The sequence below is a fragment of the Aquarana catesbeiana genome, linkage group LG12, assembly GCF_042186555.1.
Source record: "Aquarana catesbeiana isolate 2022-GZ linkage group LG12, ASM4218655v1, whole genome shotgun sequence".
Taxonomy (NCBI): domain Eukaryota; kingdom Metazoa; phylum Chordata; class Amphibia; order Anura; family Ranidae; genus Aquarana; species Aquarana catesbeiana.
The window spans coordinates 240259766-240287435 of NC_133335.1; the positions used below are offsets into that span (position 1 = coordinate 240259766).

At 45.2% G+C, this 27670-nt stretch overlaps 1 protein-coding gene across 1 annotated transcript in view; it reads right to left on the minus strand.

The window, feature by feature from the left end:
- Nucleotides 1-26329, minus strand: part of LOC141113714 (TBC1 domain family member 24-like) — a 38651-nt gene extending 12322 nt beyond the window's left edge. The window contains exons 1-2 of the mRNA XM_073606989.1: nt 26085-26329; nt 6691-7717 (exon numbers count right to left, since the gene is read on the minus strand). Of these exons, the coding sequence (XP_073463090.1) occupies nt 6691-7715 (1025 nt within the window). The 5' untranslated portion in view covers nt 7716-7717; nt 26085-26329. The remainder of the gene's footprint in view (nt 1-6690; nt 7718-26084) is intronic.
- Between the last annotated feature and the right edge of the window lie 1341 nt (nt 26330-27670).

Below are 27670 nucleotides of genomic sequence, written 5' to 3' on the forward strand. Positions count from 1 at the left end.
ATATTTTATTAAACAGCTCCGGGGGGGGGATCTTCCTCCGGCTTCGGGGGTCTTCTTCCGGCTTCGGGGGTCCCTCCGCTTCATCTTCTCCCGGCGTCCGGTTGGTTCTTCTCCGCTCTCCGGCCTCTTCTCCCGGTGTCGCAGGTCTTCGGCCGGCCCCTCCGCTCTCTTCATGTAGCTCTATTGCGAGCGGAGGTCCGGACTTCTGGGCTTCTTGGCTCTCTTGGCTTCTCTATTAAAGGGGGCTCCCAGATTCCGATAAGCCCCCGCCCGCAGACCCCGACAACCAACGGCCAGGGTTGTCGGGAAGAGGCCCTTGTCCTCATCAACATGGGGACAAGGTGCTTTGGGGGGGGGGGCGCAGGGCGCCCCCCTCCCCCAAAGCACCCACCCCCCATGTTGAGGGCATGCGGCCTGGTACGGTTCAGGAGGGGGGGGGGCGCTCGCTCGTCCCCACCCCCTTTCCTGACCGGCCAGGCTGCGTGCTCGGATCGGGGTCTGGTATGGATTTTAGGGGGACCCCATGCCGTTTTTTCGGCGTAGCGGGGTTCCCCTTTATAATCCATACCAGACCTAAGGGCCTGGTATGCCCCGCGACGGGGCTAGCAAGGTGTCAATCTCGCCGATAAAAGCGGCAAGATTGACATCCTTCTCTAGTCCCGTCGCACCTGAGTCACGTTCAAAATGAACGGACTTGTCCGTGTGTGGGCAAGTCCGTTCATTCTGAAAGTCCGCCGGAACTCCGGCGAAAGTCCGTCGGAAAGACGGGCGGACTTAGCCCGCCGGAAAGTCCCGGCGTGTGTGGGCAAGTCCGTCCGTTTTAAAGTCCGGCGCACCTGGCGGACAAAGTCCGTCGGAAAGTGTGCCGGACCAAGTAGGATAGAAAGTCCGCTCGTGTGTACGCGGCATTACGTTCACTGACAGCCAAATCTGAAAGGAAATTACAATACCTATCATTTAATAGTTAGTTACTATTTCAGATTTTTGAATTTTCGGGTTTTTGGATTTTCAAACTTTGAATTCACAAATTTCCGAATTTTCTAATTTACAAATGTACGATTTTACGAATTTACGAATGTACAAATGTAAAAATGTACAAATGAATGAATGTTCGAATTTACGAATCGCGATCATAATGAATGACCCGAAAAACAAAAAAAAAAATAATAAACTTATGAAACGAAAATGAACAAATTTTTTGGCTGTGCACATGTCTATTGCCCGGCTGGTCAGTTTAGGTGGATGGCCATGTCTTGGTAGGTTTGCGGTTGTGCCATACTCTTTCCATTTTCCGATGATGGATTGAACAGAGCTCCGTGAGATGTTGGGAGATTGTTTATAACCTAACCCTGCTTTATACTTCTCCACAACTTTATCCCTGACCTGTCTGGTGTGTTCCTTGGCCTTCATGATGCTGTTTGTTCACTAAGGTTCTCTAACAAACCTCTAAGGGCTTCACAGAACAGCTGTATTTATATTGAGATTAAATGACACACAGGTGGATTCTATTTACTAGTTGGGGGGGGTATCTGAGTAAAGGGGGATGAATACAAATGCCCCCCCCCCATACATTTCATATGTTTATTTGTATTGTTTATCATTTTCCTTCCCCTTCACAATTATGAGCCACTTTGTGTTGGTCTATCACATAAAATCCCAATAAAATACATTTACGTTTTTGGTTGTAGCATGACAAAATGTGGAAAATTTCAAGGGGTATGAATACTTTTTCAAGGCACTATAACTATATACTGTACTGTTAACGTCATTTCATCGATAGTGTTTGTGATAAATATTGTAGCATCAACATGAAATGTCTATAATTAGGTCACTACACATCACACATAATTACAGATGGTGTAATATTACTGTTTATAGAGACACAGTAACTTCACAAGGTATTCGTTTTGCAACTTTTAGAGATAGCTGCCGACCTATGAAATGTGAAATTTATCTATTTGCTGGTTTTTAATACCACCCCCCCTTTCTTTGTATAAAATAGAATTCAATAAAATAAATCTGGTAGAATGGATAAGCTGAAAGGGCTGGGTGTCTTGTCTCATATCTGTTCTCTGCAATTGCAGTGTCTCGGCCAGAAAAATCCATAACAGTTTTTGGCGAGCCAGCCAGGAGTGGACGGAGTCTCCTTATATGCCAGCTAGGTAAGGGGTCAGTGGTGGTTGTCACAGCTCTGCTCTTGTTCTGATACCTAAAATTACTCAACCACACTATTGCATCTCATAAAGTGAATCTTTTTTTTTTTTTGTCTTACAGCTGTTCCAAAACGTTTTTAATGCCACAAATATCACACATATATAATCGGCAAAAGATTTATTCAGTACTAATAAGTCTTTTGCATTAAATTTGCATTTCTTAGCCCTTTGTGTGTCTGGAGTACTCCTCCTGCGGCTAACCTTACTACAGCTCCCCCCTTGGACCATAGGGAGAGATCCTCCGTTCCCCTTTCACTCCTTCTGGTTGTTGAGTTTGGATTTGAACCCCTTGTTTGTACATAATCATTGTGGATCAGCGCTTACACAACCATTTGCTAACCCCGGTAAGACACCCTGCACCAACCCCTGTGTCTATTATGTTTTCAAATGTCATTTTTGCTTATTTGAGTATTTTCTGATGTGATGAATTAATTTGATATATATATATATTAATTTGATATATATATATATATATATATATAGTTACATAGTCATTGCTTAATTGATGTTGATTTTGATGTGCATTCATTTCATTGTAAAAAAGAAAAAACATTGTTTTGTATATATTTACTCTTGTATTCCATTAATGTTTTCAGGTGTGGTAGCACATATCCCCCGAGGAAGCCTACCAAAAATGGCGAAACTTGTCGGATTGCTACACCATACTGTATATATTTACTCTTGTATTCCATTCATGTGTTCAGGTGTGGTAGCACATATCCACTGAGGAAGCCTACCAAATGCCGAAACAGGTTGAATTGCTACATCATACTTTATATATTTACTTTTGTATTCCATTTATGTGTTCTGGTGTGGTAGTGTATATCCCCTGAGGAAGCCTACCAATTGGCGAAACATGTCGGATTGCTACAACATACAGTAACACACCACTGTAACCAATTTCACAATGTAGATATCTAACAGGAAATGTTTCCATGTTTTTAACAAATCCCTACTTTTCCTTTCTGTCTTTTTAAATTTGAAATATTTGGATATATTAATTGAATTGTAATGTATGTTTCTGACTACAGTTACTGGCACCTAAATAATCGCAGCTCTTTAAATAAGCATTTCTAGCGTCTTGATACTTAAAATATAGAAATACCAAAAGCCTTTGTGCGTTGTGTCAAAAATGTCAACACAGAAAACTATATTTGCTATATTTGATTCTTCCTGAAAATCTCTCCTAAAGATTAGATCTACTTCACAGAGCACGAGATTTTGCAGTCATCAAGTATCAATAGATCTGTAGAGTTTTACACAGCCAGGCTGGCTTTGATTGTTCATTTTATGTAAAAAGCCACGAAGGACAAAAGCAAAGATGATCTCTGCAGTTGCAATCAGTACTTACCTGAGAGAGAGAGGCAGCAATCCTCTCATCCTGCACTTCCAGCTCACACTGGTGACATCTGGTGATGGACCTTTAAAGTGGAAGTCCAGCCTATTCCTAACTAAGCTTAAATCTGCTCCAGCCCCCTTCTAAACACTATTCTATCTACCCCTAAAGGAAAGATGTGTGCACTTACCTATTCCGATAACAAGATCAGCTGTCAATGGCTGTTTCGGTGTAGAGGAGGGATAGTTGGCTACGGATGCCCCATAGTAAGCCTATGGATGAGGTCACCACCCAAGCTCTGCAGCGGTTGCCGAAAGTCTCTCCTCTTCACTAAAGCCGGCCGCTGGGGATATCATGTGACCAGACCAGAACGCTTTAAAAATAGATAAGTATACACGTCTTCCCTTCACAGGGTAGATAGATAGGCTTTAGAAGGGGGGAGGGGGAGCAGGTTGGGTTTCCACTTTAAGAATACCGTTGGGCAGATATCAATCACAGTGTAGTCTATGAGGGGACCGCCAATGCCACCAACGAGCACAGGGCGAATGTATATTCACTGCAGTGGCAGCCAGCAACAGAACCCATAGAGGCCTTATGCAAAACCAACCCCCGATTGAGAAACACAGATGTAGATGCTTTGCTATCGTTGCTTTATTGAATTTGGTGGAGACAAATGTGAAGGGAGTCACTTTGGACGGGGGACTTGTGGAACTACGGATGCCCCATAGTAAGCCTATGGGTGAGGTCACCACCCAAGCTCTGCAGCCGTTGCCGAAAGTCTCTCCTCTTCTCTAAAACAGGCTGCTGGGGATATCATGTGACCAGACCAGAACGCTTTAAGAATAGGTAAGTATACATGTCTTCCCTTCACAGGGTAGATAGATAGGCTTTAGAAGGGGGGTGGGGTGGGAGCAGGTTGGGCTAAAACTTTAAGATAATCGTTGGGCAGATATCAGTCACAGTGTAGTCTATGAGGGGACCGCCAATGCCACCATCGAGCATTGAGCGGATGCAAATTCACTGCAGTGGCAGCCAGCAACAGAACCCATAGAGGCCTCTTGCAAAACCAACCCCTGTTTGAGAAACATGGATGTAGATGCTTTTCTATCGTTGCTTTATTGAATTTTGTGGAAACACATGTGACGGGAGTCACTTTGGATGGGGGGCTTGTGGAACCCAGCTTACCTTAGGGGGGACACTGGAATCTCCTTGTCCAGCTCACCTGGTCCCCTCCTATCTATAAGTTACCATATTTCTATTAGGGGCACAGGGTGACCGAGAACCACAGTCTGATCTGTACTAATCAGACTCACTGTACAACCACAAAGGAATATTGTATATATATATATATATATATATATATATATATATATATATATATATATATATATACTGTCAGATACCATTGTAGACTCCCTACTAGATCGTTTGAGGTGTGGCTGTGTCCCATTGTTCTATTGTGTCTGCCTTTGGAGAAAAGTATTATGGGATGTATATTTGATGTGGATTAGCTGTGAGGAGGGAGGGGGGAATTCCTCCAACAGCTCTCCCTGCCGATTGGACAGTCTACCCCGCCCGGTGTCATTATGCAAAGGGGGATGGTCCTCTGAGTGTATCTCTCTGTACTGTGCATGTGTTTGAATAAACAGTTCTCTCCAAAAGCCCCTGCCCCAGCTAGGTCTGTCACAACACACACTGGGGGTCTTCAGCTGCCTTGAGCAATATAGGGCTTCTGGTGTGTTACTGTACCCTTAAGGAGGAGGGGGTGACTTAAAAGGCATACCTGCTCTCAATTTATTAAAATCTTTATCGGTGACTAGAGTGAGCCTTTAATGCAGGAACCCCCATCCATCTGACCATAGTCTAGTATTTCGCCATTATTAAACCTCTCCAGTATTGTATGCCCAGTTAAAGGGTGAAACGCACTAGCTACTTTTTTTGACCTTCTTTGATATTAATAAAGACAAGACCTGCTCAACTTACTTGGAACTTGTGTGGTGCGCTTACCCGTTCATTTCACTTACTTTTTTGTCACTCCCGACCCACCCCTAGCCTGATATTAAGGTTGAACAGGAGGTGACCTGTTCTGATGACCAGAGTCACTTATAAGGGGGTAGAACCGGCCCTCCTGTATGGGACCCCAGCAGTTCAACAGGGGGGGCAGCTTTATGGCACAGGCAGTTTCCCCCTCCCCGCATCACAGCTAGCTTTTCCTCCTCTCCCTCCTGCCGACTGTCAGCTACTGCAGGAGGAACTACAGGGGGATCGGTTTCAGGGATTCCCCCCCCCTTCGCCACTCCGATCACCCCCACTCCTGTCCAGGATCCCCTTCTTCTGCAGATCTGAACCACTTGTGTCTCACCCCCCCCCCCCCCCCCGTGTTTACTGTGCTTCAGTTTGTGAATGAACAAGGAGCCTCTGTATAGAGTGCTTACTGTTCGTTCATTCTGTAGCAGCTGAGGCTACAGAGAAAGGATTGGGGACTTGTGTCCTCAATCACTTTCTCTGCCTCAAAAGTGAGACATCAGGGGTCTGTTTAGATCCTTTTATATTTCACCAAAGTCCCAAGGGGCTCTTAAAAAATATCTAAATAAAAGAAAACATAATTAAGATCTTGTTCACGTGGGTACTCTAGCCACGTGAATGGGTGGTTTGTTCATGTGACTGGAGTCATGTTCGGGGTTATGCACCTGCACCCACACATCCACCCAGGCAGAGGGGAATGACCCCTGTCAGGTAGGCTGTACAGGGCCCCATGATTACTAACACTAATCTGCCCAATGGGACAGAAAAAAAACCCGGTTCCCAATTTGAAAAAAGTTTGGGCTTTAGATAAATATTAATTAAAACTATCAGGAAGATTCTTGTGTACACAAGTGTCTGAACTGAGACAAAAAGCATGGTGTTTTTTTTTTTTAGCAGAACTCAGATTGCTAATGGGATGAGTTTACCAACTAGAACTTTAAACAATGCTATTCAAAGCCTTTCGAAAATGGCTCACAAAGTTAGGAAAAATCCAAATGGGCATGTACCCAATCACTAAGTAGACAGAAGGAACCACAAGGAACAGAGAATTTGAAAAGCATACCATGATTTTGTCTGTCAATGGAATATTTGGTGAACAGCTAATAGACTACTTACCTTGGCTGCATTACAGTAATCCCACTTTGGGACAAGGCTTTTCTGTTGGCCATGTGCAACAGCCAGATCTCTTTGTGGGTGAAAAGTCGAATGCTGAAAGCTTTATCTAACAGCTTCTCTACACAGACATATTGGGAGATGTTCTTCACAAAATTCTGGATGTCCTCCCTGATGTCCTGTCCTACATATTCAGTTTGGAGTTTGTACTGTTTGAGTAGGGCTAGAGCCACTCGATACAAGACTTTGTTGCCCTCAAGAAGAAAAACGTCAAAGACCCTAATGGCATACTCAAAGGGTAAGTCACCAAAGACCCAAGTTTGCCAGTCAGAGAAGACCTCTGCTGAATTTTCACAGTGGGAGATGATTAACTTATGACCGGCTTGACAATACTTCTTGGCCAAGTCACCAAAGGCCATGCTTGAGGCTTCGTAGGACAAGAAGCTTTGTTCAATGTAAGACTTGTGCGGATCAGTGCAAGAGATAAGACGGCAAGTCTTCTCGAAACATTCTGCCTCGTCTTCACTGAAGTGCATCAAGAGCGCCACCACTGCCGGCAAGGCGGGGGAATAGGTAATGTCTGGATACTGGTTACTAATACAGATCAGTACTTTCTTCACAGCCTTCTCTCCTCTAGCAGTGAGGCAGTACATGGGCAGAAGACAACCCTCCACAAACTCTGGCAAAGGATGGTCGATAGTGTCATCATGACCGAAGAGCCTCTCAGCTACATCATGGTAAACCTTGGCATTGGGTGTGAATATCCGGCAGTTGATGTCTTTGATGATCTTGTTGTAGGCCTCTGCTCTCAAGGTTCGATGGCTAGCCCAAATACCTTCCCTGGCCATCCGCTTGAGTTCCTTGGCAGAGAAGGGGATTTCCAAATGTGAGGGACCCTTTTTCTGAGGCTTGGTGGGGAACTGATCCCAGTCCACAAAATGGCCACAGTTAGCATAGTGAGAAGTGTCAATATCCCAGGCATTGTCGTCTGGCGTAACAATGATTGGTGGGGGGCAAAAGTCACTCATACCTGTTCAATGAGATAAAAATAGAAAAATTATTTACATACATAGAAAAATACTGTGGGTTTGACTTCCACAAGTCACATCCGAAACATTTAGAAAATAAATGTTGACTAAATAGATCAAGCCAAACATAGCAAATAACCGGACTTTACTGGCTCAGCATGGGAGACAACAAATATTTATAAAATATAACCAACTTTATTGTACATGTTAAAAAAAAACATAGATAAAAAGGAATACCCTCAATGACCTAAAGACCTCGCAGGGTTAAGAGTACAGTACCCTGTTGTGGAACAACCGTAAAATCAAAATATATATCACAAATAAATAACATATCCATGGTCATAACAGTATATTGAATACAACTTTGTAGATCTCCAGTACGCAGGTCAACGCGTTTCACCAATTGTTGGCTTCTTCAGGACCCAATAGGAAGGGGTAGTATCAATGGATGTAACGGGTCAAGGGATAGCCAAAATTGGCCCGGGGGCGGATACAGGGGCATCAGAGCAACCAGACAGGATATGTGGAAGATGGCATAACAGTATAAAGAATTTGGATGGTAGAGCAGGTGAAAGGACTTGGAACACACTATATTATCACAAGTATTGGGACGCCTGCCTTTATACGCACATAAACTATAATGGCAGCCCATTCTTAGTCTGTAGGGTTCAATATTGAGTAGGCCCACCCTTTGCAGCTCTAAAAGCTTCAACTCTTCTGGGAAGGCCATCCACAAGGTTTGGAGTGTGTCTATGGGAATGTTTGACCATTCTTCCAGAAGCGCTTTTGTGAGGTCAGCTACTGATGTCGGACAAGAAGGCCTGGCTAGCAGTCTCCAGTCATCTCAAAGGTGTTCTATCGGGTTGAGGTCAGCACTCTGTGCAGGCCAGTCAAGTTCCTCCACCCCAAACGCGCTCATCCATATCTTTATGGACCTTGCTTTGTGCCGTGCACTGGTGTGCAGTCATGTTGGAACAGGAAGGGGCCATCCCCAAACTGTTCCCACAACAGTTGGGAGCATAAAATCGTCCAAAATGTCTTGGTATGCGCACGCCTTTAGTGTTCCCTTCACTGGAAGTGGCCAAGCCGAAACCCCTGAAAAAAAACCCCACACAATAATCCCCCCTCCACCAAATGATTTGGACCAGTGCACGAAGCAAGGTCCATAAAGACATGGATGAGCAAGCTTGGGGTGGAGGAACTTGACTGGCCTGCACCCAACCTGACCTGAACCCAAACCTGACCTGAACCCAATAGAACACCTTTGGGATGAATTAGAGCACAGACTGCGAGCCAGGCCTTCTTGTCCAACATAAGTGCCTGACCTCACAAATGCGCTTCTGGAAGAACTGTCAAACATTCCCATAGCTGCAAAGGGTGGGCCAACTCAATATTGAACCCTACGGACGAAGACTGGGATGCCATTATTAAGTTCATGTGCGTGTAAAGTCAGGCGTCCCAATACTTTTGGTAATATAGTGTTTATGGAGACCAAAAGAGTAGCCTAGAAAGCACCGATATTGCCAAATTCTAACAGTATATACAGTAGAAAACATATTTGTACCCAGCATCTGCCAATACAGCGGCTTCCAGCAGGAAAGAGGGAAGTATACAGATACCAAAAGTCGGAAGGCTGTTCTCACACTGAGTCAAGGAATTTTCAGTCCCGGAGCATCATCCTGCTAACATGCCATGCCGCCAAACCGATGCAGGTCATTCCTTTTTATCCTTTTACCTATGTGTTTTTTAAAATGTGAGACACACCATCTGTCATGACAAGGTCCGCTGATGGTGTGTCTCACGGACCCCCTGAACACAGTCGGAACAAACCACAGTGGATCTCTTATTGCAGCCATGCTACTAATAGAGGATTCTGACTTGAATCCTGAATCTATTGATTCTGTGAGATCCTTTTTTCATGACTGGAAGTCTGATCTCTATACTCACTTAAAATCACTATTCAGAGGGTTTAGGACTATATATCCTCCCCATGGGGTGGACCAATATTTGAACCATCCAGATTTAATCCAAACCTTTTTAGGGGCAATCCTCTGACAGCGCCATCGGTCACCCTTGCTGCAATATCACCATATGAATCCACTCACCCACTTTTGAATACAAATCCTCCTATATAATTACCCCTGATGAAAGGAATTTAAAACCTGAAACGCGTTGGGTACCGCTAGTACACCGGATGTCAGACACCGGAAAGTACTACCGGACAATGGAGTGATACTTACTCTATATACAGTATGTATGATACAGTTCATTCCAAGATAATATATATCTTTGTGTTTTCTGTTTTTTATTTTTATGGTAATCATGTCAATGTCTGTTCTCACAATCATCATACTTAGATGTTTTTTTTTATAGAATCTACATGTTATTTGTATAATAAATTCAGATCTTTTAATCAATTCTAGTGTCTTTTCTAATGCAAAGTCCCAATTTCTTCTGGGGGGGGGGGTACAAACTACCTTTCTAGATCACCAATGAGGAGCATTCTTCTCACTGATCACCAATGTAAGGAACATTCTTCCCACTGATCACCAATGTAAGGAACATTCTTCTCACTGATCACCAATGTAAGGAACATTCTTCTCACTGATCACCAATGTAAGGAACATTCTTCCCACTGATCACCAATGTAAGGAACATTCTTCTCACTGATCACCAATGTAAGGAACATTCTTCTCACTGATCACCAATGTAAGGAACATTCTTCTCACTGATCACCAATGTAAAGAACATTCTTCTCACTGATCACCAATGTAAGGAACATTCTTCTCACTGATCACCAATGTAAGGAACATTCTTCTCACTGATCACCAATGTAAGGAACATTCTTCTCACTGATCACCAATGTAAGGGACATTCTTCTCACTGATCATCAATGTAAGGGACATTCTTCTCACTGATCACCAATGTAAGGGACATTCTTCTCACTGATCACCAATGTAAGGAACATTCTTCTCACTGATCACCAATGTAAGGGACATTCTTCTCACTGATCACCAATGTAAGGAACATTCTTCTCACTGATCACCAATGTAAGGGACATTCTTCTCACTGATCATCAATGTAAGGGACATTCTTCCCACTGATCACCAATGTAAGGAACATTCTTCTCACTGATCACCAATGTAAGGAACATTCTTCTCACTGATCACCAATGTAAGGAACGTTCTTCCCACTGATCACCAATGTAAGGAACATTCTTCCCACTGACCCCTAATGTAAGGAACATTCTTCTCACTGATCACCAATGTAAGGAACATTCTTCTCACTGATCACCAATGTAAGGAACATTCTTCCCACTGATCACCAATGTAAGGAACATTCTTCTCACTGATCACCAATGTAAGGAACATTCTTCTCACTGATCACCAATGTAAGGAACATTCTTCTCACTGATCACCAATGTAAGGAACGTTCTTCCCACTGATCATCAATGTAAGGAGCGTTCTTCTCACTGATCACCAATGTAAGGGACGTTCTTCCCACTGATCATCAATGTAAGGAACATTCTTCCCACTGATCATAAATATAAGGAACATTCTTCTCACTGATCACCAATGTAAGGAACATTCTTCTCACTGATCATCAATGTAAGGAACATTCTTCCCACTGATCACCAATGTAAGGAACATTCTTCTCACTGATCACCAATGTAAGGAACATTCTTCTCACTGATCACCAATGTAAGGAACATTCTTCTCACTGATCACCAATGTAAGGGACATTCTTCTCACTGATCATCAATGTAAGGGACATTCTTCTCACTGATCACCAATGTAAGGAACATTCTTCTCACTGATCACCAATGTAAGGGACATTCTTCTCACTGATCATCAATGTAAGGGACATTCTTCCCACTGATCACCAATGTAAGGAACATTCTTCTCACTGATCCCCAATGTAAGGAACATTCTTCTCACTGATCACCAATGTAAGGAACATTCTTCTCACTGATCACCAATGTAAGGAACATTCTTCTCACTGATCACCAATGTAAGGAACGTTCTTCCCACTGATCATCAATGTAAGGAACATTCTTCCCACTGACCCCTAATGTAAGGAACATTCTTCTCACTGATCACCAATGTAAGGAACATTCTTCTCACTGATCACCAATGTAAGGAACATTCTTCTCACTGATCACCAATGTAAGGAACATTCTTCCCACTGATCACCAATGTAAGGAACATTCTTCTCACTGATCACCAATGTAAGGAACATTCTTCTCACTGATCACCAATGTAAGGAACGTTCTTCCCACTGATCATCAATGTAAGGAGCGTTCTTCTCACTGATCACCAATGTAAGGGACGTTCTTCCCACTGATCATCAGTGTAAGGAACATTCTTCCCACTGATCATAAATATAAGGAACATTCTTCTCACTGATCACCAATGTAAGGGACATTCTTCTCACTGATCACCAATGTAAGGAGCATTCTTCTCACTGATCACCAATGTAAGGAACATTCTTCCCACTGATCACCAGTGTAAGGAACATTCTTCTCACTGATCTCCAATGTAAGGAACATTCTTCTCACTGATCACCAATGTAAGGAACATTCTTCTCACTGATCACCAATGTAAGGAACATTCTTCTCACTGATCACCAATGTAAGGAACATTCTTCCCACTGATCACCAATGTAAGGAACATTCTTCTCACTGATCACCAATGTAAGGAACATTCTTCTCACTGATCACCAATGTAAGGGACATTCTTCTCACTGATCATCAATGTAAGGGACATTCTTCTCACTGATCACCAATGTAAGGAACATTCTTCTCACAGATCACCAATGTAAGGGACATTCTTCTCACTGATCATCAATGTAAGGGACATTCTTCCCACTGATCACCAATGTAAGGAACATTCTTCTCACTGATCCCCAATGTAAGGAACATTCTTCTCACTGATCACCAATGTAAGGAACGTTCTTCCCACTGATCATCAATGTAAGGAACATTCTTCCCACTGACCCCTAATGTAAGGAACATTCTTCTCACTGATCACCAATGTAAGGAACATTCTTCTCACTGATCACCAATGTAAGGAACATTCTTCTCACTGATCACCAATGTAAGGAACATTCTTCCCACTGATCACCAATGTAAGGAACATTCTTCTCACTGATCACCAATGTAAGGAACATTCTTCTCACTGATCACCAATGTAAGGAACATTCTTCTCACTGATCACCAATGTAAGGAACGTTCTTCCCACTGATCATCAATGTAAGGAGCGTTCTTCTCACTGATCACCAATGTAAGGGACGTTCTTCCCACTGATCATCAGTGTAAGGAACATTCTTCCCACTGATCACCAATGTAAGGAACATTCTTCTCACTGATCACCAATGTAAGGAACGTTCTTCCCACTGATGACCAATGTAAGGAGCATTCTTCCCAATTTTTCTTTATTAAAAGTCTTGCAATCAATAAGCATAAAATCACTATATATAATATACATAAATATATACATATTTACATAAATGAAAATAAATATAGCAAATCTGCTCTCAAACAAAAAATGACTTTACAGCAAAAACAAAACTCATCATGAACATGTCATTATTGGGGATAATCTCACTACAACTCACACCAATACACCAGACATCCAAACTGTGAGGTCAAGAAACAAACCCGCACCCATTATGCATGCAGCCCTTCTTCAAAAAGAAGATACTAACCAACAAAAGCTAAGGGTGTGAAAGAAACAGAAAAAGAAAAGGAGCACCTCACCCAGAGATGGGCAGTTCACCAAAGGCAGGTCTGATATTCCTCCACGCCTTTTTCCAGACCGCCCGAGGCTCCCTGCCCCTCTCAAGACCCCGAATTTTCCCAACCTCACCCAGAATATCGTGCACCACCACCTCAACAGAGAGGACTTTTTTCCGCAGGGTAATCTGGCACCGTGCATTCCATGTGAAGTAACGGACAACTATACTAACTAAAAACAGTGTATCCAAATCAAAATCCCAGCAAGTCGGGAATGCCCCGTACACCCACTCCGCATAACTCATGCGATAGAAAAAGGGGATGCCTAGAGCCCTCCCCACCCTTTTATACACCTCTATGTTAAAGGGACACTGCAGCAAAAAGTGGTCCATAGACTCCACTTTACCAACACACTCCGCTCTAGGACAATCCCGATCATCCACAGGGCGATGCTTCAAGTTCCCTCTGACATAGAGCCTTCCATGGAAAGCGAGCCAGGCTTGATCCCTAAATTTCAAGGGGATTCTTTCTAAATTGATTAAACGCAACCCCTCCCTCATTACAGAGCCTGGGCAATCCCTTAAGGCCAGTGACACACTGAAAGCAGAGCTCAAAATCCTCTTCTCCAGAAGCTTCCTGGGGAGGGACTTGATATCCTCCACTGTCACCTGCCACTGCCGAAGTATTTTCAGACACGGGGCAACATAAGCCGGGAGCTTGCCATGTCGGACTCTCAGACTTTTCACTGGCCCGCCATCTTCCCAGCATCGCAGAAAAGGCCTAAAACAAGACTGAAAAATGCCCCCCCATCCCGGCGGGTTTTCTGCTAGCATGTTACCAAGATTGTACTTTAAAAAGAGCAGAGAAAAGAAAACTATTGGGTTGACCATTCCTAGGCCACCCTCCCGCCTAGACAGGTAAGTTACATTGCGTTTGATCAGGTTCAGCCTACTTCCCCATAACAGTTGGAAAAAACAGCTGTACACCCTTGCATAGAGAGATGCTGGCAAGATACAGACGAAGCTGACATACAAAAAGATTGGGACCAGGTACGTTTTGATCAAGTCAACCCTCTCTCTCAAGGAAAGCTTCCATTTCTTCCAGCTTGCTACTTTGGCATTGGCACACACCAACCTGCTTTCCCAATTTCGATGACCATAGTCACCAGGACCAAATTTGATGCCCAACACTTTAATTTCCTGCTGGGGCTCTGGGAAGGCATCCGGAAGTTCGAAGCTTTCACCCTCCTCACCCATCCAGAAAACTTCACTCTTTTCATGGTTGACTTTAGAACCAGAAGCCTCCGTGTACTGCTCTATCATAGAGACCACCTCCTGCGCCTCCTCTGTCCCAGAGACAATAACAGACACATCATCGGCATAGGCCACGACCTTCAGAGGCGACACACCAGCAATGCCCAAAGGCACCCCGCACAAAGATCCACTCTCTAGCCTTCTTATGAAGGGGTCGATTGCGAATACATATAACAGGGGGCTCAGAGGACATCCCTGGCGCACACCAGAGCTAACCTCAAAAGGCCGTCCAACCCAACCATTAACCAGTGGGAAGCTCTCAGCCCCTCTATATAATGTCTTCAGCCAATCTATAAACCTCCCCTGCAGGCCGTATCTACCAAGTAGCAAATACAGGTACTCGTGATTGACTCTATCAAAAGCCTTCGCCTGATCCAATGCCAGCAAGTACTTTCTCCATCCAGCAGCCCTGCATCGTTCCAAAGCCTCCCGGACAGCTAAAACCGCTGAAAAGGTACTTCTACCTTGGACCGAGCAGTGCTGATGACTGGACAACAAATCGCCTGCTACTGACGACAAGCGCCAAAAAAGAATCTTCGCCAGGATCTTTCTATCAACATTAAGAAGACTGATGGGGCGCCAGTTCTCAATCATTGAGGGGTCTTTACCTTTTGACAGAAGAATCACAGCGGATTGCCTCATGGAGGGAGGGAGCGAACCCTCTTCTAGACAGCTGTTATAAACCTCTGCTAAAAAGGGAGCCAGAATGGACTTAAAACACTTGTAGAATTCAGCTGTCAACCCATCTGGCCCAGGCGATTTTTTGGTAGCCAGCTTCTCTATAGCATGAACTACCTCATCCACTGAAATTGGTTCTGTCAAATCCATCAAAGGCAATGTACCATTTCCCAATCCTGGAGTAGAATCCAGAAAGCTTTCCATCCTGTCCCGACAAAGGTCCTTTCTTCCCAGAAGGTCTGCATAATATGACCTGAAGATCTCCAGGATCCCTGATCTGGACTTCACCAGGGAACCCGTACTATCCCTCAGGCCTATGACCGTCTTAACTGCTATGCCTTGCTTACAGTTCTGGTAAGGATCAGGCGAGTGATATTTTCCATAATCCCTCTCCAGAACCAAGGAGGCATGCCGGTCGTATTGACACTTCCTAAGAAGAAACTTCACCTCAGAGATCTCCCCTGGATCTCCTCTATACGAGACAAGACGATCAAGCTTCCTCCGCAAATGCTGGTAGGCAATGTACATACCAAGCTGCTTCTTCTTACTTATGGCCTTGAAAAGTCCAATTGTCCTTTGTTTCACAAGCTCCCACCACTCTGACTTACTGCTGCAAAAGTCCAGAATAGAAACCTGTGCCTGAAAAAAATCCTCAAAGGATTGTCTTACCTCTACATCTTCCAGGAGAGCCGAATTCAGTTTCCAGGTACCCCTTCCCCTGGGTGGAGTGTCTGAGGCATTCAGAGTCACAGACAGCATACAGTGGTCAGAGAACTCCACCGCCCTCAACTCAGGAGCCGAGAAAGCAGAGTTCTCCTTTAAAAAAAACCTATCTATCCTACTCTGACTATTCCCTCTCTGAAATGTGAATCCCGTGCTGCCAGGGCAGTGCTTAATATGCACATCTACCAGGCCTGCCTGTCTTACCATATCTCTAAGAAAAACGCTATCGTAACCCAGCCTGTCTATGGAGCCTCTCCTGTCTTCAGGCCTAATTATGGTGTTAAAATCACCTCCAAAAACAACCTGCTGGGACGTAAAAAGGAAGGGCTTGATCTCTGTGAGGAGGCATTTCCTGCCCCATTTTGACTGCGGTCCATAGATATTGATCAGGCGCAGGTCCTGCCCCCTAACAGAGACGTCCAAGACCATGCATCTCCCCATTTCTACCTCAATTACCCGCCGGCATGTTACCATATCGGTTTTAAAAAGGACCGCAACTCCGCTGCAGGGCTCAGCCGCAAGAGACCAAAAGGAGGGACCGCATCTCCACTCCCTTTTTGCTAGATGGACATCGGCCAAAGTATTGAGCCAGGTCTCTTGCAAAAATAAAATCTCAGCATCAAACTCGCTGAGCAAAAATAAGGCAATATCACGAGCTCTTGCAGATTTAATGCTGGCGACATTAATGGTCGCCACCTTTATCGGAGTGGGAACTGCCATCAGGATGATTGGGGTAGTCGTTTCTTAACCTTTGCCACACTCTCATCACCAGAAACAGCTCTCTTCAGACTACGTGACTCCCCCTCATCCATGGATGATAAAGAGAAAGATATATCAGACATATCATCACCTGACAAAACTGAAAAGGTATTACCAAGAGAAACCCCTCCTGGGTCCGACCCTGAGGAAGAAATGACCACTTTACTTGTCTTCCTCTTCTTCTTCTTTTTCTTCCTCCTAAACTTCTCCCACCCCTCATCATCCGAATCCCCCTCAACAGAGGGTGAGACATGGGATATGGACACCCTTCTATCAGCCCCACCCCCATCCTGCACCCCCACATTCCCCTGACCACGTTTGTGCCGCTGAGGGACAGGGACTGGAGGCCGAGTGGGAAGATCCGCCAAACTTGCCCCCCCAGCAGCTTCTGCCAGTCTGGAGGATCTACGTACAGTAGGATTAGGGACCACCACATGGGGGACAGACTCAGGGACCACATTACTAGGTGAAACAGAATCCGAAACAACAGATGTAACAGACACAGGAGGGACAGACTCAGGGACCACATTACCAGGGGAAACAGAATCTGGAACAGATATAACAGAAACAGGAGGGGCAATAACAGTTTTAGCGGCCTCATCCTCCTTATCAAGTCTCTGCAACTCAGCCTCCAATCCTGGCAAGTTATGTAATGCCTCCGGGCACTGACTATAAGGATGACCCAGCTTTTGGCACAAATTGCACCGAATTTCAGTACAATCCTTAGCCAAATGGTCCAGATCCTGGCACAGTGAGCATTTCTTACGGGTACAGGTAGATGCAAAATGGCCTTTGTCTCCACATTTATTACAGACTTTAGGCTGACCCTGGTAAAAAATAGTCAGCCTATCTCTCCCCAGAAAAGCTGAACAGGGAAGGTGTTGAACTACATTTCCAAGCACCCCCAATTTTAGTGAGACTGTCCAGGCTCCTGTCCATATCACATGCTCATCAAGGACCTTCCGCAGTGGAGCGAGGACCTCACCATATCGGCGTAGCCATACTATCAAATCAGCCTCTGGTATGGATTCGTTACGCACCAGGATCGTCACCGACTTTATCAGAGGCTGCCTGGAAATCACCTTTGGCACCAAACCACTCCACTGCGGAAGGCCCTTGCACCTACTATACCTCTCCCAAAATAAATCCAGACCCTCAGGCTTTACAAAGGACAAATCAAATTCATAACTCCCCACTGGGCAAATCAAAGCAAATATATCTGATGCTTTAAACCCCATTTCCAGAACCAACTCAGCCACCCTCCCCCTTACTGGTGGGGTCCCCTCCCCCTCCCACTTCACTTGAACCACATTCCTCCTCCTGTACCCACCAACCATCCCACCACCAAGCCCCCCCAAATTGTGACCACTAAAATTCCCTCCACCCTCTTTGGTGCGACTCCCCAGAACGGACGCATAACTGCCCACATTTCTCCCAGCAGAAGAAGCATTTGTGTGCTTTGAACCGTCTGTCACATTTCTAGCAGATATCGATTGTACAGATTTGGTCTGCACAATCGCTGAGTCTTTCCTCTGCTGAGCAGGGAGAGCAATGTCATTTTTATTTTTCCCAGCAGTATTAACCCCTTCACCACCACCCACCACATTCATAGTTTTATCATTACTGTCATTCTTAATACTTGCTGGTATATTCATAGTTCCTGTAGTCTTCCCAACAGTGTCAGTTCCCACTGCTGTGCTGGTGGAATCTTCAGCTGGCCTGTTCTCCTCCATCAGGACAGGACTTTCAGCAGGCTGGTCTGACACCTCCATGGCTTCCACTACACATGGTGCAATGTGCTGATCCCCTCCCCCATCACCATCAATCAGCTCTGCTGGAACACAGAGAGGCTCAGGTGAGGCAATCTCTTTGCTGGTGTCAGCCTTACTGTGTGAAACACATGCAGCAAACTTGATAGAGGAACTACTGGTCTCAGCAAACGCAGGAGTAGAAACATCCATGTTCAGGGTGTTTGGTGCAGGTCCATCTTCATTCCCTGGTTTATCTTTCCTCTCATCCTCAGGGATTTCTGATGGATCACCAGAAATGGCAAACTTGTCTGCTCTCAGGGGTGACTCCATCCGCCGGATGAAGGTCAGGGTGCCATGCTCACTCTCAACCCCCTGGCTGGTTGCCGCTGGCGATTCCAAGGCCTTACATGGGGGGAGAGGTGCAGAGGCAGATGGACCCGGGTCATCCATAACCTGAGGCTGCTGATCCATGCGACTTACTGACGACTGGCTGGCAAATCTCTTCTCATTCTCAAATTTTTCTTTAAAAGCTCCACTTCTGGCTTTTAATTTTTCCAACAATAAAGTTTGCTGCTTTACTTTTTCCTCATATTCCTGTAACTCAGGCTTCATGGCTGTGCGATTTCTACTCCAGGCCTGGAAGTATTTGGCTTTGAAGTTCTTATGGTTAGTTTTCAAAACTTGAAGTTCCTCTTCAGCCCTTCCAATTTCCCTAAAGCGATCAACAATCTTCTGTCTGAAGATACTCGCATCCATACCAGGGCCTGGACCCACAGTCAGATCCTCCACCTCCTCCTCACTAGGCCCCATGTCATCAGGGGGATCCCTCCCTGGGCCTCCCCCAGGATCAGGCATTGTTCCTGGGCCAAGCTAACAGGCAAGGCCCAGGCTTGAAAAAAAGGCTGGTTCTCAGAGAGCTCCTTGGGTGTGTCCTCCTCCTCCTTCCCACTGACCACCAATGTAAGGGACATTCTTCCCACTGATCACCAATGTAAGGGACATTCTTCTCACTGATCATCAATGTAAGGAGCGTTCTTCTCACTGATCACCAATGTAAGGAACGTTCTTCCCACCGATCATCAATGTAAGGAGCATTCTTGTCACTGATCACCAATGTAAGGGACGTTCTTCTCACTGATCACCAATGTAAGGGACATTCCTCTCACTGATCACCAATGTAAGGAACATTCTTCTCACTGATCACCAATGTAAGGGACATTCTTCCCACTGATCACCAATGTAAGGGACGTTCTTCTCACTGATCACCAATGTAAGGGACGTTCTTCTCACTGATCACCAATGTAAGGGACATTCTTCTCACTGACCACCAAAGTAAGGAGCATTCTTCTCACTTATCACCAATGTAAGGGACGATCTCACTGATCACCAATGTAAGGGACGTTCTTCGCACTGATCACCAATGTAAGGAACATTCTTCCCACTGATGACCAATGTAGAGAACATTCTTCCCCCTGATGACCAATGTAGAGAACATTCTTCCCACTGATGACCAATGTAAGGAACATTCTTCCCACTGATGACCAATGTAAGGAAAATTCTTCTCACTGATCACCAATGTAAGGAACATTCTTCTCACTGATCACCAATGTAAGGGACATTCTTCTCACTGATCACCAATGTAAGGAACATTCTTCTCACTGATCACCAATGTAAGGAACATTCTTCTCACTGATCACCAATGTAAGGAGCATTCTTCTCACTGATCACCAATGTAAGGAACGTTCTTCCCACTGATCATCAATGTAAGGAGCGTTCTTCTCACTGATCACCAATGTAAGGGACATTCTTCCCACTGATGACCAATGTAGAAAACATTCTTCCCACTGATCACCAATGTAAGGAGCGTTCTTCTCACTGATCACCAATGTAAGGAGCATTCTTCCCACTGATCATCAATGTAAGGAGCGTTCTTCTCACTGATCACCAATGTAAGGAGCATTCTTCTCACTGATCACCAATGTAAGGAACATTCTTCTCACTGATCACCAATGTAAGGAACATTCTTCTCACCGATCACCAATGTAAGGAACATTCTTCTCACTGATCACCAATGTAAGGAACATTCTTCTCACTGATCACCAATGTAAGGGACATTCTTCCCACTGATCACCAATGTAAGGAACATTCTTCTCACTGATCACCAATGTAAGGAACATTCTTCTCACTGATCACCAATGTAAGGAACATTCTTCTCACTGATCACCAATGTAAGGGACATTCTTCCCACTGATCACCAATGTAAGGAACATTCTTCCCACTGATCACCAATGTAAGGGATGATCTTCTCACTGATCACCAATGTAAGGGACGTTCTTCTCACTGATCACCAATGTAAGGAACATTCTTCTCACTGATCACTAATGTAAGGAACATTCTTCCCACCGATCACCAATGTAAGGGACATTCTTTTCACTGATCACCAATGTAAGGAACATTCTTCCCACCGATCACCAATGTAAGGGACATTCTTTTCACTGATCACCAATGTAAGGAACATTCTTCTCACTGATCACCAATGTAAGGAAAATTCTTCTCACTGATCACCAATGTAAGGAACATTCTTCTCACTGATCACCAATGTAAGGAACATTCTTCCCACCTGTGTATTGTAAGCTGTAAATGTTTGTTAATAAAGTGCTACAATTTTAACATACATTTGTCTGGTTACCTTAAAAGTCTGTTGATTGTGTGTTTTTCCCGCTATATAATCTTCCAAGCGCTATTCTGTGTGTCACATAGTGCTAGCCCTGAGTGGCCTGCCCTAAGCTCCTGCTCCTCTCCCCCACATAAATGTGCGCTTTGCTGTGCGAACCCGTCGCACGACAGTTGCGGGACAATCGCGTCACATTTGGCGTGCCATTAAAGAATAGCATTGTGCAGCAATTGCCACGCAATTTTGGATTCCAAATCATGAAGGGTGAATGGAGCCTGAATGTTTGCACCTATTTGGACTACAATGGGTAACCTCCCATGGTCTGGGTGATCGGTTACTTTATTTATTTGTATATTGTGGGAATATTACAATGTATTCATTGATGTATGTTTATGTTGCAGATTGTCTCTAGATTGAGTGTATCATTTTTGAGTGTATCACATTTTTTGCAGTGATGTGACACTTTTGTACACAGGAGGAACATTGTATGCGTTGTGTTTATCCTGCTGTAGGGTGGAAGGTGTGACCTTAGGAAGGAACCCGATGGCCCGGAGGAGGAATAATCAGGGTAGGGAGGTAAACATGCTCTTGTATTCCTCACAACAAAGCACTTTGCTTCTGTTTACAGTAAATGAATGAGCTGACCTTGTTTTCCGCTCACAGTTTATAGAACGAACGAACGCTACCTGTTACATAGTGGGTGAGGTCGAAAATAGACACAAGTCCATCAAGTCCAACTTGTGATGGTTTTGTTATTGTAACATTCTGTATATGGGCTCTACACGGGCCCATTTATACTTCTGTTCTGGGGCCCCCAGAGATAGCGTGGGGGGGAATCAATAAGGCTTTAACCACCGGTCTACCGGGGGGGGGGCAATTTTTTTACTTTTTGCACAAATGTTAAAATGTATATTTTTTGCTATAAATTACTGTAAACCCCATAAAAGGTTTATATTTTCTGGGAGCAGAGATCCTGGGGAATAAAATGGTGGTGGTTGCAATTTTTTTTATGTCGCGAGATACACTATTTTTCTCAAAAGTATTGGGACACCTGCCTTTACACGCATATGAACTTTAATGGCGTCCCAGTCTTGGTCCGTAGGGTTCAATATTGAGTGCGCTGTGAACAAGGCTTGTGCCGAAATGTCTCTGTCTCTGTGCCGAAATGTCTCTGCGTGTTCTTTTTTACATGGTCATTTGAAAATAAAGTTACAAGACTGAACCTCCAGCAGAGCTGGCTCTTCTATTTTCATGTATGCTTCGTTTTCGGATGTGGGAGGGACATCCTGAGCCAGAGCACCTGGACCATTTGTGCCGGCATCTATCCCAGTATTCAGGTTTCCCTGTTCAGAGCAGTATATCTCTGTGTTGGATGTTCAATGTTGAGTTGGTCCACCCTTTGCAGCTATAACAGCTTCAACTCTTCTGGGAAGGCCGTCCACAAGGTTTAGGAGGGTGTCTATGGGAATGTTTGACCATTCTTCCAGAAGAGCATTTGTGAGGTCAGGCACTGATTTTGGATGAGAAGGCCTGGATCGCAGTCTACGCTCTAATTCATACCAAAGGTGTTCTATCGGGTTGGGGTCAGGACTCTGTGCAGGCCAGTCAAGTTCCTCCACCCCAAACTCGCTCATCCATGTCTTTATGGACCTTGCTTTTTGCACTGGTCCAAATCATTTGGTGGAGGGGGGATTATGGTGTGGGGGTTGTTTTTCAGGGGTTGGGCTTGGCCCCTTAGGTCCAGTGAAGGGAACTCTTAAGGCGTCAGCATACCAAGACATTTTGGACAATTTCATGCTCCCAACTTTGTGGGAACAGTTTGGGGATGGCCCCTTCCTGTTCCAACATGACTGCCCACCAGAGCACAAAGCAAGGTCCATAAAGACATGGATGAGCGAGTTTGGGGTGGAGGAACTTGACTGGCCCACACAGAGTCCTGACCTCAACCCGATAGAACACCTTTGGGATGAATTAGAGCGGAGACTGCGTTCCAGGCCTTCTCCTCCAACATCAGTGCCTGACCTCACAAATGCTCTTCTGGAAGAATGGTCAAACATTCCCATAGACACCCTCCTAAACCTTGTGGACGGCCTTCCCAGAAGAATTGAAGCTGTTACAGCTGCAAAGGGTGGGCCAACTCAATATTGAACCCTACGGACTAAGACTGGGATGCCATTAAAGTTCATGTATTATTGTGAAAATATAGAAGATGATGTTGCATCGAGTAAATAGATAACTAACAAGTCAAGCCATAAAATTGCACAGGCCCGTGAAATCACAAAACACGATGGTACCCAAAATTCTTTATAGGCAATGCCACTTGATGACCAGAGACACACACACACATACGTCGCCGGACTTCAAGTGGTTATACCGGGATAATGTCCACAGTCGCAGGTATCAATCCAGTATCGTTTTTTAGAGCTGCCAGTCGGCTTTTTGTAAAAGCTAATCAAGTGGCTAGTTAGACGCCAGATTGCTTTTACAAGCAGTGGGAAGGGAGATCCCGCCGCCTTCTGTGGCTTTCTCAGGCTTTCCTGTCCTACTGGTGGACCCGAGCGACCAGCCCACGCTTCAGATGGCTGATCATAGAGGCAATCAGAGACCGGAACGGCTCTGATCACCTCTATGGCATAGGAACCGGAAGTGATGAGCATTTATCACTTCGTTTCCCTGGATGTAAACCATTTTTCTTTCTAGGGTCTAACTGACAGATCTCTCAGTAAAGAGTACCTGTCGCTGCCTATTGCTATCACAGGGGATATTTATATGTGTGTGTGAGGGGGGATGGGGTGCTTTACAAATGTTTACATTTATTTATTTATGTATTTGTTACTTTATTGCTATCACAAGGGGGCTAACAAGATCCTTATGTGATAGCATGGGCAGGTGAAAAGTCCCCTTTATTGAGACATTGGGGATCATTGTTCTGGACCCCCAAGTGTCAGTGTGTCATTGTTCTGGACCCCCAAGTGTCAGGGTGTCATTGTTCTGGGACCCCCAAGTGTCAGTGTGTCATTGTTCTGGACCCCCAAGTGTCAGGGTGTCATTGTTCTGGACCCCCAAGTGTCAGGGTGTCATTGTTCTAGGACCCCCAAGTGTCAGTGTGTCATTGTTCTGGGACCCCCAAGTGTCAGGGTGTCATTGTTCTGGACCCCCAAGTGTCAGGGTGTCATTGTTCTGGACCCCCAAGTGTCAGGGTGTCATTGTTCTAGGACCCCCAAGTGTCAGTGTGTCATTGTTCTGGACCCCCAAGTGTCAGGGTGTCATTGTTCTGGGACCTCCAAGTGTCAGTGTGTCATTGTTCTGGACCCCCAAGTGTCAGGGTGTCATTGTTCTGGACCCCCAAGTGTCAGGGTGTCATTGTTCTGGGACCCCCAAGTGTCAGTGTGTCATTGTTCTGGACCCCCAAGTGTCAGGGTGTCATTGTTCTGGACCCCCAAGTGTCAGGGTGTCATTGTTCTAGGACCCCCAAGTGTCAGTGTGTCATTGTTCTGGGACCCCCAAGTGTCAGGGTGTCATTGTTCTGGACCCCCAAGTGTCAGGGTGTCATTGTTCTGGACCCCCAAGTGTCAGGGTGTCATTGTTCTAGGACCCCCAAGTGTCAGTGTGTCATTGTTATAGACCCCCAAGTGTCAGTGTGTCATTGTTGTGGACCCCCATGTGTCAGTGTGTCATTGTTCTGGGACCCCCAAGTGTCAGTGTGTCATTGTTCTGGGACCCCCAAGTGTCAGTGTGTCATTGTTATAGACCAATGACCCCAAGTGTCAGTGTGTCATTGTTCTGGGACCCCCAAGTGTCAGTGTGTCATTGTTCTGGGACCCCAAAGTGTCAGTGTGTCATTGTTATAGACCAATGACCCCAAGTGTCAGTGTGTCATTGTTCTGGGACCCACAAGTGTCAGTGTGTCATTGTTCTGGGACCCCCAAGTGTCAGTGTGTCATTGTTCTGGAACCCCCAAGTGTCAGGGTGTCATTGTTCTGGACCCCCAAGTGTCAGGGTGTCATTGTTCTGGGACCCCCAAGTGTCAGGGTGTCATTGTTCTGGACCCCCAAGTGTCAGTGTGTCATTGTTCTGGGACTCCCAAGTGTCAGTGTGTCATTGTTCTGGAACCCCAAGTGTCAGTGTGTCATTGTTCTGGAACCCCAAGTGTCAGTGTGTCATTGTTCTGGAACCCCAAGTGTCAGTGTGTCATTGTTCTGGAACCCCAAGTGTCAGTGTGTCATTGTTCTGGACCCCCGAGTGTCAGTGTGTCATTGTTCTGGACCTCCAAGTATCAGTGTGTCATTGTTCTGGACCCCCGAGTGTCAGTGTGTCATTGTTCTAGACCTCCAAGTATCAGGGTGTCATTGTTCTGGACCCCCAAGTGTCAGTGTGTCATTGTTCTAGACACACAAACTCCATGTGGACTGATTCTGGGAATGCACTGCTACAAGGTGACACTGCAATCAGAAGACACTGTAATGTCTCCGTTAAGTATATTAAAAATAATGTATAGTATATATTTATGTATGTTGGTCCTGCCAAAAATCTTGTGAGCTCTCTGCCTGTGCTGACTGTTATCAGTTACATTATTCTCAGCAGGGACAGCAGGTTGAATGAACGTCATTGATTCTACTGCTTTGTCCTAAAAGTGATATCAGTGGCAAGCATGACCTAACCCCTCCCCCCCTGCATTATGACATTTCAAGGGATTTCATCATAAAAAAGCATGAAATAAAACAAAAGATTCCTTACTTATGACAATGTTACCAGCGCTCTCTGCGATGCTCTCGGTCGCTCTCAGGTGAAATCTGTACCCTGGAGGAGCTCTCTGTGTCCCGCTCTCACCTGTCACTCATTCATTATGAAGGGCAGGTAGAGAAGCTCCGCCTCCAGGTGATGTCACACCTGCCCACGCCTTTCTGCCCTGGCCCAACCGGAAAAGCCGAGCCTTGTTTTCTGTTTTGGCTCAGATCTTCGGGCAGATAATGGGTTGGAGAACGTTTTTCTTCCACGCCAGGAGCACAACTGTCACTTTCTTCAAGGACAAAGCCTTGGAGAATGGAATGAGATTCATTGGTTTACGTCTTCACGATCGTCTGCGATGGGGAAAACATCGAAGAATGAGTCACGTCCTTCCATCTCTGAAATGGAATGTCCCCAAGTGTAAAAAATAAAGTATAAATGTGAATCGGAAAAGTACCGGCAATATTTATACCTTTTAAAAGTTATAGTGGTACCTAACTGTTAAAAAAAAAAAGTAGCATTAAAACCCAAAATGCAAACATTTATTTTCCCCTTCGCGCCGACCCTAAGCCAAATTTGCGTTCATGGCTTGAAGGGGTTATACCGGGATGACATGCAGCTGCCCCGGTACGTTTTTTTTTTTTAGAGCGGACGGCCAGCTCTTTAGTGATAACAACTAAAAGCCACTTGGCTGTTATTCCTAAAAGGAGGGCGAGGGGCCGTCGCCCCTCCCTCCCCCCCGCCACCTTCCGCCGCTCTTCCCGGGCCACCCGTCCCACCGCGAGACCCGAGACACCAGTCGCCGCGTCCACCACCCAGGCCGGATTCGGCTCTGATCGAGGTCTCTGATGTAAAAATCCCGAAAGTGACGTCACTTCAGGTTTACTCGGCTGTCAATGGCGCAGATTTTTAAAAAATGACAGTATTCCGCAACGCCAAGTTTGGTGATTTGAATACTTTCACTTCATTACCGGACACCTTCACCCCCTCCCTGCCCAGGCCAATTCTCAGCTTTCAGCGCTGTCACACTTTGAATGACAATTACACGGTCATACAACACTGTACACATAGGACATTTTTATCATTTTTTGGAGACACACAGAGCTTTCTTTTGGTGGTATTTAATCACCACTGGAGGTTTTTTTTGCTAAATAGACGAAAATAGTCCAAAAACTTTGAAAAAGAAAATGTTTTTCTTAGTTTCTGTTATAAAATTTTGTAAATAAGTAATTTTTCTCCTTCACTGATGGGCACTGTTGAGACGGCACTGATGAGGAGGCACTAATATGCAGCACTGATGGGCACTGATAGGCGGCACTGATCGCCACTGATAGGCGGCACTGATGGGCACTGATAGGCAGCACTGATGGGCACTGATAGGCAGCACTGATGGGCACTGAAAGGCGGCACTGATGGTCACTGATAGGCAGCACTGATGGGCACTGATAGGCGGCAATGATAGGCAGCACTGATAGGCAGCACTGATGGGCACTGATAGGCGGCACTGATGGGCACTGATAGGCAGCACTGATGGTCACTGATAGGCGGCACTGAGGCGGCACTGATGGGCATTGATAGGCAGCACTGATGGGCAC